The sequence below is a fragment of the Xiphias gladius genome, chromosome 1, assembly GCF_016859285.1.
Source record: "Xiphias gladius isolate SHS-SW01 ecotype Sanya breed wild chromosome 1, ASM1685928v1, whole genome shotgun sequence".
NCBI lineage: Eukaryota > Metazoa > Chordata > Actinopteri > Istiophoriformes > Xiphiidae > Xiphias > Xiphias gladius.
The window spans coordinates 35,486,212-35,498,945 of record NC_053400.1 but is presented as its reverse complement, the minus strand read 5'-3'; the positions used below and the strand labels follow the sequence as shown (position 1 = coordinate 35,498,945).

Genomic DNA, 12,734 nt, shown 5'->3' with positions numbered 1-12,734 from the left:
TACGCACAATGAATCGGGGGAAAAAAAAAAAAGAAAAAAAAAACAACTTACTTAATACTATATACTGTACAACACTAACAGTAATTAGGAAATTTACTGAGACAAACGTAGTCACAAATAAAAGGAAGAAAAGGAATTTGCAATTAAAAATGAAAGTTAAAAACTAAAAAGTGTAACATTTATGATTCACAGCACAAATCAACCTCAACCTCAACCTCAGACAAACAGTCCCTCAGTGTCAGACCTTCCTGTGGATTGTTCTGGGGTTGACGTCTGTGACCACAATGTCTCTGAGTCGAGCGAACACCTCCGTCTCCTTCGCCTGCACCAACACCGACGCATCGATTCCTGCCGGCAACAGTGATTATTATTTATAGTTCGTGAGCTTAATGAGGGAAAATTTTGTGTTGTCCATGTCTCTGTCAGCCTCAGTTTTAAATCTCACCTCACTTGAATTCATAATAAAACTTGTTCATACCTTGGACTCTGATGTCAGCGATGCTGCAGTGGTCATCACACACTTCCACGTGGAAACAACCCAACATGGCAAAAAGTTTGAAGCTGAATACACCGCCATCTCTGGCTTCTTTAGACACTGCAGAAGGAGTAGAAAGACACTTCCTGTCAAACAAAGAAGATTAGAGATGGGACATACACAACCATCTGTGAGTAGACAGCCTGGACTCACCTGTCCGGCCCTGTCCCGACTTCTCCACCTGTTTTTTGGCATCTCGGTCTCGGGCAGTGGTGAGTTGTGACGGCAGGGCTCTGCTCAGGTAGTTGATGGATGACAGCAGAGCTTTAGTGTGAAGGAGGAAATGCAGAGAGGAAAACTCCACCTGAAACACAACCACGTAAACAGCAGAGACACGAGAGACACCGGTGAACACCTGGCAGTTAGCTGAGAGAAAGAATGATGGTCCCTAACTGGCAGAATCACAATGGTTCTAAAAATCTACTTTAAGAAGTTTCTTTTATTTCAGCTTTAAGAGCTTCAGTGTCTGAAAAGTTGCAGCAGGACTGAAGCTGTGACTGTATTTAATACTGTATATATTTCATATTTAAACACTTTAACGTTTATGTTTAATGGCGGTAAATTTGAAAAATAGTCAAACCCACTGCTTTTGCTTGAGTGCCTTCTATTACTAGTATGAAATCGGTCTTAACTGACTACCAAATCTCAGACAGACACATTTTTGGTCCCGCTGTAAGTACCAGGAGTGACAGTATTTTATCAGCTGTGTTCACTTGTTAATGACTCCTGAGGTGTAGACAAGTCCTAACCTGTTAGAAAAAGAAACAAAGTTTATTTCCCCGAGGTAGGACAAACACAGCTTATAACTCCCCTCCCTCATTTGTTGCTATGCAAACCCCCCTCCACCAACCTTCAGTGTTTGCTCGGTGTTGTCGAACAGAGTCTGGAAGCTGGGACCGATGGGGTCGGCCTGCAGGACGACAGAGACACAAAATCAGATTCAGTATTGTGCGTTTATGTGTGTGTTTCAGTAAAGTGTTTTCGGTGTGTTTTGGTAAATGCCGGTTCTGACTTTATTCGACCATGACAGCACCTTTACAGTGCCCCACTCCTCAAACTTCTTCCATTACTCATTAAACTTCCCTCATCTCTGTTGAGCTTCCCCCGTTACCCATTTAACTTCTCCATCACTCATTTAACCTCTGTACATCTGTATTTCCCCTTGAAGTGGATGTAAAAACAACAGAGTGAGATTACGACATCTTTACTGTGTCTGACACCTCACATTCAGTTAGATTCAGACATCCAAAGAATCATTAAACCCTGTTTCCCTTTGTAGTTTCACACTGATCTACCGGAGCTACAATTTCCTGTCTCTGAACAGATCAGGTGAGTCTGCTCATGAACATGTGAAGGGGTTTGTGCTCACCTTGATGAACTCCACTTTCAGCAGGTTGGAGCCCTGCTGTTCCGAGGAGCTGATCAGGTGTAGAGGATGATTACTGCCATCTAAAACACATGTTTAAAAAAAACAAACACTTTAACACATTAAACACAACACAACACACATTAAAACACATCTCAACAACATACAGTACAACACATAGAACACGCACAAAGAACCTAAACAGATATGTGGTTAAGTCACTTCAGTTGTTCTACAGAATAAGGGACAAAGCTTTTGTTTGTTTCTGCAGGTGGAGGAAATTTTAAAACTCTAAAATGAAATTTTTACCACAATCTTATAGATTAACTGTTATTATCTAAAGGGTTCTAGTTTTAGTGGTTTTGTTGAATTTTTTTGCAACAAAAAGTATTGGTGTGAAAACCATACTAGTCGTAAATGTTGCCGTAAATATAGAACATATTAATAGACGCATATTGTATTAGAGAATATGATGTAGCAGCCATAGTTTAACATTTGCCTTAATGGTGGTTAGATCTACTCTTCAAGTAAAGAAGTTTCTTTCAACTATGCTACCAGCCAACAATAGGACTCCTGACCTTCTTTAGACCTAAATCAATAAAGAGATGCAGTTTTCTACACCCACTCTGGATGCAATGACAACGGCCTTCTCCACCTTCTTAAATAAAGTTTATTGTCAGTTGGGATCATCTCCATGTATAATCCTATTAAAATTCATTAATTGAATATAAAAAGCTCGGACCTCCACGGTAGTCGAGCGTGATTCTGCGCAAGTATGAGGTGATGCTGAGGTCAAAGCTACGCCTCTTCCCTTCAGCCCCCAGCTGACAGATGCTGAAGGATAGGATGGTCTTCTCCTGGTCCACCTGCTGGGTAAGCTCCAACAGCACCTAAACACATCAAACAGTCAGAGGTACTCAATATAAAATTGAACTTTGAACTGTTGGGACAATACCTCCGCAAGCCCTGAATCACTTGATGACCTGATTTTAGAATACAGCAACAAACAAACCTCTCTGACTTCAAATTTGAAGTGAACGTCAGTGAGTTCCTCCAGAGCCAAGCGCTGGTGATCTTCATCAGTTGACTTCTCACTAGTGTCTTCATCTGAATCTGACAGCAGCACAAATACAAATTATAACATCACATAAACAAGTAAAGCATAACTGCTGCAGAGTAATAAACAAACTGTTTTTACTCCCTTAGCCAGTTACATAAATCACTAAAATTAAGAAACACATTTGTGAGTTTACAAATGGAATGAAAATACATCTTTTGTCTTGAAAAAGTTAATGTCCATTTTGTAAGTTTCTTTCACTTCAGTTATAAGAAGAATAAATATTTCTAATGTCTAAAAACAAGTTTATAATGTTTTTTTAGCAGCATCAGGTTGCTGGAAGCACTGACCTGTTTCCATGGTGTCGAGGAGGGCGGGGGGAAGGCCGAGTGCTTGCGGTCTGGCCTGTGCCAATGACAGCAACTGCAGAAGGAAACACGCCCAAATACTGGAACATCAGTGCTGAGCTGCAATCCAGCCATCACTCCCCAAACTTCTCCTTCCAACTCCTCAAATTTTCCTCCATCATTCCCCTTAACTTCCCCTTCAAGCTCCCAAACTTTCCCATCACTCCCCTAAACTTTCCTGCTACTCTCCAAACTTTCCTCTCTCACTCCTACTCTCACAAGCGCTTATATTTTACCCTGTCACTCCCCTTAATTTTCCCACATTACCCCAAAGTTTCCCATCACTCCCTAAAAATGCCCCCATAACCCCCTGAAACTCCTCATACATGCCACCAGTCTTTCCTTGTCAGTTCCCAGACTTCCCTGTTACTCCCATAAACCCTCCCAAAAGGCTCACTGAGGGACTGAACTTTAGATTACAGTAGAAGAAGTAAAACATTCACAGCGACAGTTTCAGTTTCTGAATGGAGTCTTTATGTCAGTTGGCGCGACTACAGTAAGACCACACTTTATCATGTGTACCTTCTCTGTGGGGGTGGAGGGGGAGGAGCCCAAATTGGGCAAGGGGATGCTGTCAACCAGCTCCAGAACATTCTGGATCTTCTGGTCTGAGATCTTAAGATTCAGCAGCGGCAGCTCACCAGACACCTTGAACCTGAAACACAAAGACACCAAAAATTTTCCAATGACATGTACAAGTGAGTCAGCAGGTGAGCCCGGGAAAGATTGGTAACCTGTGCAGAGGTGAGTCTTACCTGGGCATCCTGGCATCCTTCTCCACCATGCACTTGGCCAGTTGGACAGTTAAGTCCATCGGCTGGAGGATGTGTTGGACTGATGAAGCCTGCAGCCGAGCCAACTTCCAGTCCTCACCTGGAATTAATTTACAGAGGACTTAATAATATATAGACTTGCAGGGATATGTGTAGTTGTATGTAACTGTAGTGAAGTTGTTGTGTAGCAGCACGTGTGTGTCTTCCTGTACCTGACTTGCTGTAGAGCACCTGGACTCGTCTCAGCTCCACATTGTATCTCTCGTAGGCTCGATCCATGATCTCCTCCAAAGAGGAGAAGGAGGATGAAGATGAAGTGGGACCACTTTGCTCAACACTGTTAAACTACAAACACATACATAGACACACTGTTCAACTACAAAGACACACATTCAACTAAAAATAACAAACTAAACACACACAGCTGTGTCTACAGGAGTGTGGAAAAACACCTGGGCAGAAGTCAGATTTATCCTGAACGATGATGTTATCTTAAATTTGTTGTGCACGTCGAAGGAAAAATTCCAAAAATCAGGTAAAACCTCAGAACTTTGATTAGACACAATATGACAAACATAAAACCCAACCTAAAACTTCCATGTAAAAAACAAAAGTCACCAAAAATCTGAGCAAGCCCTGACCAAAAAAAAAAATTCATTAAAAAATTTAGATTAATAACTTTAGAATTTAAATACCAAAAGCTGCTCCATAAACCCAAATCTTGGTAAAACCCCCAACATTGTGGTACAACGTGACCCAAAAAAAATCGGGTACAGTTCAAATGAAAAATAAATCAATATTTGGTTATAATCTGACCTGGGGGTGGGTAAAACTCAGGTTTGATGGGGGGAGGGAAAAAAAAAAAAAAAAAAAATCAACCAAATGAAAAGAGGAACTGACCTGTAAACTGCCGAAGTCTATGATGATGAGGTCTGACATGTCACTGTAGAAGCCGGACTTTGGTACCAGCAGGTAGGACGGCTTCAGGTTAATCCTCAGGTCGAGGACCTTTCTGGTCTCAATGATGTGAGACAAACCTGCAGAGACCAGAAAAAGTTAGAGTCCTGATGAGGACCAGACTGCCTCTACTGAATCAATCCAGAATCATCGAGTTCCATCAGAGCTGATGGATGCTCATTTCTGGGGTCAGAGCTAAAAGCTGTCAACATAAATTAGACAGAATTCAGCATTCATTTATATTCAGTTCGTAATATCTAAAAACACACTATGGTTCATGTGGGTTATTCCAGTGGCTTTTAGAAACCCTTTTTTTGTGTGTCTTATTCAAAAATTCCTCACAAAGACTGAAGGTATTCAGATTTGATAAGCTGTTTTGATACTGGATTCAGAATTGATGAAATGTTATTGGACCCCAACCTCTTTCTGAGACTTAGCTTATCAAGCTAAACTCCAAAGTGTCAGATAAGATTAAGTTATCATCAGACTGATTTGGACAAAATTTTAAAGATTCGTACACTGGGGAACATGAATGTTTTAACTCAACATGAAAATCAATCCAACTGTTTTTCAGATGTGTCAGTCTGGACCACACTGTTGGACCAATAGGTATTGCCATCACTACAGCTGACGCATTGGACAATGACCTGTTGAATGCATTCACTAAACTGACCTGTGGCAGTTTTCTCTTTGATCTCCTCTAGTTTAGAGAGCGTGGCCGAGGTCAGAACCTCCAGATCGACACCTTTCCCAGTCTTAAAAAACTCGGCCATGCTGTTCACTGTCAGCTGGAGGACAAAAAGACACATTTATAGGAGGATAAAATAAAAAACAGAACCAGTCTGCATTTATGGTTTATTATTTGTTCCTAAAGGTGGATTTAGAATATTTGTTCCCAGCAGAACAGACACACTGATAAAGCACAATCATCAGTGATCTGATGTCAAAACTTGATGAAAACGGTTGGTTCATATTTACCGCATCGTAGATAATCTCAACGGGCTGTGAGTGGACTCTGAGCAGCTGGTCGGCGGTGTTCTCCTCTGGGTTTAACTCAAACACAACACTGAGGAGAGAGGAGGAGGAGTCTCCAACTGAGGCGATGAGTGAAGGTACCACCCCCTGCTGCTGTAAACCTGTAACATACCAGTGCTCCAATGCCACCTCCACCCTGCAGGAAAACCAAGAGGTTTAAATCAAACACATCCCTTCTGTTGTTCTGATCTGTCACCTGTCAAACTGATGGTTTGTTTGTTTTTTTTATTCACTCTTAATTTTCCTTTGTAATGTAGCAAATATCAGTTACAGGATGTGAGAAATTGATTAGCATTTCTTAATGACATTCCATAACTCCAGAGCTGTAGTTCTGCACCCTGCTTGTAGACACCCACCTGATGGCCTGAGCTCCAGGTCTCTGAGATATTTTAGTGCTGAGGTCAAGCATCTGGATCTTGAGGATCTCTGGGACATCAGGCTGCTCTCTGACTGTCACCGAAGTCCTTAACAGCTTGAAGGTGACGACTATGGCTACGTACTAATACACACAGAGACACACCAGTTAAAAGTGTAAAGTTTGTCCTGAAGGTGGTGCTAGTGGAAATATCATGGGTCACTCAAATATGAAGGGTTCATCCTCTTGAGAGCAGTAATGGGATCATGGTATTTAATGGAAAACGGCCCATTAAATTCTTAAATTTCCTGTGTGAAAATTTCAAGTTTGCTCTGATGGTGACACTAGAGGATGTGTCAGAACATTACCAAACTTCATCCTGTGGAGGCCACGAAGATGAAAGCAGCAGTTGTGTCTACCTGTTTGGGTAAATTCAGATTATGAGAGCTGCCACTGTAGCCGATGGCAGTGTAGAGTTTTTCCTTCTCCTCAGCTGTCATGAGTTCATCCAGCCCCGAACCTGAACACCACAGGAGATGGATTTAGTTTTAGTCATTAAGTGATGAATCTTCACAACAGCTTTCAGATGAATCCTAACAGAGGCACTTACTTTCTGTCTCCTTGCTCTCCTCATGCTCCTCCTTCTTAGTCTTCCTCCCAAATAAGCTGCTGAAGAAACCTCCTCCTCCTCCCTGCTTCTGGCCCCCCGCCACCTTCTTCCCCATCATTTTCTGTCCTGATCTGATCACCTGGACAAGGAAGAGGAGCAGAAGGTCACTTGTTAAAATGCTCTGCAGTTAAGCAAGACTCAGGTCTCAGTCTGAGTATCTCACACCAGTTTCATCATGTTTACCTCCATCTGGGCCTGCTGTCGGGCTAATGTGATGTTGAATACATCCAGAATTTTCTCCAGATCCTGGAGAAAACAGACATCCAAGAATCTTTCATCAGTCACCAGGTCAAACCGGAATACAAAACAATTCCTAAAAATTTACAAACTGAGTTGTGACTCTGAGCTGAGGTCAGTGTTGTAAAATGCTGCTGTCAGTGCCCGCCTGGGTCGTATTTTCATTTTAAACATTCAGAATCAAAGCTGCAACATACAATTATTTACATACACAAAATTTCAGAAAATTTTTTCAATGTTACAGTTTCTCAGAGTCCAAGCTGACATGTCAAATGTCTTGTTTTATCAACCAACAGTCCAAAACAGAAAGAAATTTAGTTTATAGAGGACAAAGAAAACTAGAACATATTCACACTGATGAAGGTGGAACCAGAGAATACTTGACATTAGAGCTTGGAAAATGTACTAAAGGACTAATTGATTATCTAAATTCAAATAAAAGTTTCAAAATCAACTAAATGATTAATTAATAACTCTTTTCAGTTCTGATCCAAACACTTGTATTTTAACTATTTTAACTATTAACACTTCAAAATGATTTGGTTGATGGGTGGAGATACTGAAGGAGACCAAACTCCTGAAAGCTACAGCTCTGACTATCACAACATTTGAGCTATTTCAGATCAGTGTTGTTGCATTCTAGAAAGCTTGACCTGAAAATTATTTATACGATGTGAGTGTAACCTGCAGACTTGTGGATTCAGACTCATCAGCTACACGGTTAATTAAGGCTTTTACGCAGACTACACCCCATGTTGTCATTTATATTGCTGGTGTCGATATGTAGAGTACATTCAGGCCCTTTCAGTCAGTCAGCAATACCTGAATGTGTTGGTCCATGACCTGGCTCAACTTGCTCTGGCTCAGCAGTTTGGTCTTGTAGGCAGTCTTGTAGGCCTTCAGGTTCTCTCTGTGCTGTTTGATGTTGGACCAGGACCACATGTGACTGTCGCGCCGGATGTGGACCTCCATGATGCTGTTGAAGCTGTACCTCCACCTGTCAGAGGCACAGAAAACCAACAGGCTCCGAAACTGTCAGCAATCAAATACAGCCTGTCAGTCCCTGAAACAAGTGGTTTTGCCTATATCCCCATAGTCCCCATGAGCCACCAAACACAAGTCCTGTGAAGCACTCCACAGTTTTCGGTACCTCCCTCTGGCAAAATCTTCCATTTTTTAGTAACAAATGTCAAATAGCAGGTAGTTTGTCAGTAAATGTCCTGATCTCATTCCTGCCCCCCAATGGATTAATCCTTTAGATTTTAATGAACTAATGAGCCCTTTCCTCTAGTGCCTCCTTCAGGTCGAATTCAGGTCACATCATACCCACACTTTCAGGTTTTCACACAAATTTGGGTTCGATTTTGTAAAATCTTCAGGCTTGAAGATGAATCCACCCAAATTTTAGGGTTTGGAGTCAAACTTTTGTGTGTTTCCTGAATTCTAAATTGGATCTGATATGAATGAGTCCTTGACCCCCGTGGTCAACATGTGAGTTGTTGATCAAAGAATCACATGATGGCAGGGTGGGTCAACGACTTATGTGACCTCAACGACTCTCAAGTGTTGCTGGTCTCACCAGAGAATATATACCTGGAACTCCCCACTAATCAGGTAGAACCAAAGAAGCCTTTTGGATGAGAGGCGAAACGTCCTCAAGAACTTCAAGCAAGTACAGTTGCCTTCACATAGCCCTTACAGAATACCATGACCTGGATGATTGAGAATCTTCATAGACATCTGATACAAATCTTACCCAGATTACATGTCTGCACCTCAATTTTTGTTTGGGGTTTTACCAGAGAATTAGGACTTTCAACTGATTTTTTTGGTTAAAACTTTGCTATTTAAATCAGTTTTATTAAGTTTTTCTGTATTTTCCTTCAGGTGGCACTAAACAAATTGTTTAAAACAAAGTAGCTCAATTTCACACTGAAAGGTTAGTTTTTGTCCAAGTTTAATATTCAGTTAAAGAGTCACACTTTAGTACTGCCAGGATTTCTGTCCTCCTTAGACTTTAATGCCTCCGTGATCATTTCTCTAGCACCAATCTGAGAACCTTTTCATGTTAACTCCTGTTGAGAGTCTAGGAATCAACAGACCATCACATCTGTTCCTGTTGAGGCGGTAATAAACACTGCAGCCTGTGGGGGTCGCTAACAGGACGTCAGACTGTTTTAAAGTACACTTGTTTAAAACAGTTTCACTCCACAGTTTCCTCTCAGTATGAGGACTTTTGGTAAACTGACCAGAGTTTGGTATTCCTGTGAACAGGGACATCAGGCCTGAACTTTCTGTAGGGGGCATTCTTCACCATACAGTCGATGGACTCCAGCATCTCCACCATGGTCAGGTACTGCAGAGGATGACACACAGAGGACCAGGAAACATCAAGAAAACTAGCACAGTGCTAAGGATATGACATCAGGAGTGCTGTTTTAAAACACATAACTGTGGCTACATACAGGGCTGAAACAGCCTCATCTCACCTGACTGTGTCACATCTTACCTGTGGTTTGGTCATCTCTAAGGCGATGTTCTGAACCTCCAGGTGAAGGTTTGCTTTTGGAGTTTTCAGTTCCAGATCAGCATTTGGGTTGATGCACATTTTAGCCGAGGCAAAGATCGGCCTGAAAACTACAAACAAACAAACAAACAAACAAACAAACAAAACAAACAAAACAAACCAATCAGAGAACAGAATGTGTAAACATTGATAAACCACCCAGCTCATATTTTATTTATTGCAGCAGATGAATTTTTGTCACTTACAAAAAAATTGTAGAAATGTAAAAGTTTAATATTTGTCAGCTGAAGATTATTTGAAGTCTAAACTCTTAGTTTATTAATTTTAATCTAAAACATAATGTGAAAGACTGAACAAATCACTGCTTCAGTGTAAAGTATCCAGTAATCTGAACCCCTCATTATAGCTATTGATTGGTGAACCATTTTCCTCTACCAGCCAATCATATCTCTTCCTTATTAGTTAATTCATCCATTTGACATGTTGGACTAATAAACGGCATCTTGTATTTCACTAATGTTTTGTCTGTTAAGTTACATTCAATAACAGTTATTTTTAGAAGGAAAACAGAAACAGATTTAAGAGCGAAATTCATCTACTGTCCTCTGAGAATTAATGAAGATGTTAATGTTTCAGCAACAAAACAGCTGAAACAAAGCTGTGAAAACATACAGGCAGGCGACATTAATAAAAAAATTAAAATAATGTAACATATAGTGATATGTTTCTGTTATTGTCAGATCACAGTTTTCATGTTTACAGTCTTTACATCTGAATCTTCTGCACGTTCAGTGTGGATATATGATGAAGAGGATATCAGAGATAAAGAGGTGATTATCAGCAGAGTAAAGGGTTCAGAAACTCACTGTGCTGATAGTCAGGCAGCTGCTGGTCTTTACTGCTGATCCCACTCCTCAACTGGTCCTGCAGGAGGAAGACGAGGAGGAAACAACAGCATTTTCTCATATCAACACATCGACTGAATGGACATGAATCGAACCTGTGTGTTTTCTGTCACTGTGAGTGTCAGGGTTTTACGTCATGAAGTCAAATTCAGGAACTCTGAATTTCCAGCTTGTGCTTGTTTGTCAAACTTAAGACGGATTGTGGTTCTGAGATAAACACCATACATGAATATACACACGTACCGTAAACTCGCATATAGTGTCTGGGGCCTTTATTTACCTCAGTGTCAGAGAGAACCAAGGTTTTATTTTGGACGGGCTTATATTAGAGACAGACCTGCATTTTGATTTTCCCCAGTTAATACAAACTGGACACTTCCTCCATGTTTACTTCTTCTGAAAAATTCAGTATAATTCATCACAAGATTCGTGTCAGGTGTTTTCCTTCCCCCAAACCATGTTAAGTTACCATAAATGAAACACTTCCTCCAGAATCTTCCCGTTAACATCCTGCAGCTTTGCCTTTACAGGTGGGCTTTTAATGTGAAAAAAGAAAATGCTGAATTTTATTGACATTGATCGATTGATTTACATTGATCCGGAGTAGAACAAGACAAGAAAGAACAGAAATTAATGAAGAGTATAAAAAGATGATTTCTGTAAAAAAGAGACAGTGTTGTGAGCAGATGGTGAGTCTGACAGGACTGCAGGTCAATTTCCCTCACTGTTTTTTACCAAGACTTTATTTGTCTTATTTGCTGGCAGACCCCCGGCCATTATTTTATTATCAGCTTTTTAATATCAGCTTATATTATTTATTAATAGCATATATCTAATGTCACCTTGACTCGTCAGGTATTTCATGTCTTTCATCATCAGAAATTGGTGTTTAGCAGCTTCACAGATGAATAAACTAATGTGACTCAATTCTTTATGAGCTTTGGTATGATAAGAAAATAAAAGTTATTTAATTCATTTGTTCGTTTTTCAGCACTTTTCTATTTTTTGCTTGTTTTCAGAGAAAAACAAACTAATGTGTCAGCAAAGTTCCAACAAACAGCATCAACTCACCACAATGTCCTCCCATGATCCTTTGTAGAAGATGGGGCTGTTGACGTTCCAATAGGCGCAGAGACACTCAAGACGACCGAGCTGAAATGATGAAGTAACAGTTACAAAGGCTGACTGTGTCTATGTGACTCCATTACACTGACTCTGATATGAACCAATCAGATTACAGAAGACTGTGATACAAACATTGAGCAAAATGTGAAGAGAGGCTACAGAAAAACACTTTCATCTGATATTTACAGAGAATTCCTTTCAGTGAGCATGTTCCTCTGTCTTTCATTTTATCACTAAGTTCATTTACCTGCACATAAGAAACCAAATAACACAGGTAATCAGACACCTTTACCTGCCCTGTAATAACCAGGCAACTATAAATGTGTTTACAGCAGATCAGTGATCAGATTTCTCCCCGACTTTCTGATTTTAAATGTAGTGGAGATGCTACTTCTGTTTCCTCACAAACCAGTTTTTTATCCTTTACACACTATTGAAGAATTTACATTACGACATTACATTAACTACTTCAGGTGACTGAAGTTCAGGTGAATATAGTTTCAGTTTCAGAGCGAGCAGAGCATCTGTCACCTTATAGATGATCTTTGCTGCTTCGTTCAGGATACACGACTTCCAGTTCTCATCAGTTGTCTGAATAACAAAACAACACAATTAAAGGTCAACAACACCTGTCACAGGTAGTGTGTGTGTGTGTGTGTGTGTGTGTGTGTGTGTGTGTGTGTGTGTGTGTGTTACCTGCAGGCTGAGCTCTGACAGTGTTACTCCCATAGACAGGGGTCGCTGTGGGTCCGATAGCTGAAACACAATCAGTCGTATGTGAAGCT

The 12,734-nt window shown here is 40.6% G+C and overlaps 1 protein-coding gene across 1 annotated transcript in view; it reads right to left on the bottom strand.

The window, feature by feature from the left end:
- Positions 1–12,734, bottom strand: part of vps13c (vacuolar protein sorting 13 homolog C) — an 81,015-nt gene that overhangs the window by 55,166 nt on the left and 13,115 nt on the right. Inside the window, exons 9-33 of the mRNA XM_040128137.1 lie at positions 12,646–12,705; positions 12,481–12,540; positions 11,896–11,976; positions 10,786–10,843; positions 9,902–10,029; positions 9,642–9,748; positions 8,215–8,389; positions 7,339–7,401; positions 7,096–7,234; positions 6,905–7,005; positions 6,487–6,629; positions 6,074–6,266; positions 5,769–5,883; positions 5,039–5,175; positions 4,351–4,483; positions 4,121–4,238; positions 3,888–4,020; positions 3,309–3,381; positions 2,914–3,014; positions 2,644–2,791; positions 1,905–1,984; positions 1,386–1,445; positions 689–839; positions 479–595; positions 245–348 (exon numbers count right to left, since the gene is read on the bottom strand). Of these exons, the coding sequence (XP_039984071.1) occupies positions 245–348; positions 479–595; positions 689–839; positions 1,386–1,445; positions 1,905–1,984; positions 2,644–2,791; positions 2,914–3,014; positions 3,309–3,381; positions 3,888–4,020; positions 4,121–4,238; positions 4,351–4,483; positions 5,039–5,175; positions 5,769–5,883; positions 6,074–6,266; positions 6,487–6,629; positions 6,905–7,005; positions 7,096–7,234; positions 7,339–7,401; positions 8,215–8,389; positions 9,642–9,748; positions 9,902–10,029; positions 10,786–10,843; positions 11,896–11,976; positions 12,481–12,540; positions 12,646–12,705 (2,778 nt within the window). The remainder of the gene's footprint in view (positions 1–244; positions 349–478; positions 596–688; positions 840–1,385; positions 1,446–1,904; positions 1,985–2,643; positions 2,792–2,913; positions 3,015–3,308; positions 3,382–3,887; positions 4,021–4,120; positions 4,239–4,350; positions 4,484–5,038; positions 5,176–5,768; positions 5,884–6,073; positions 6,267–6,486; positions 6,630–6,904; positions 7,006–7,095; positions 7,235–7,338; positions 7,402–8,214; positions 8,390–9,641; positions 9,749–9,901; positions 10,030–10,785; positions 10,844–11,895; positions 11,977–12,480; positions 12,541–12,645; positions 12,706–12,734) is intronic.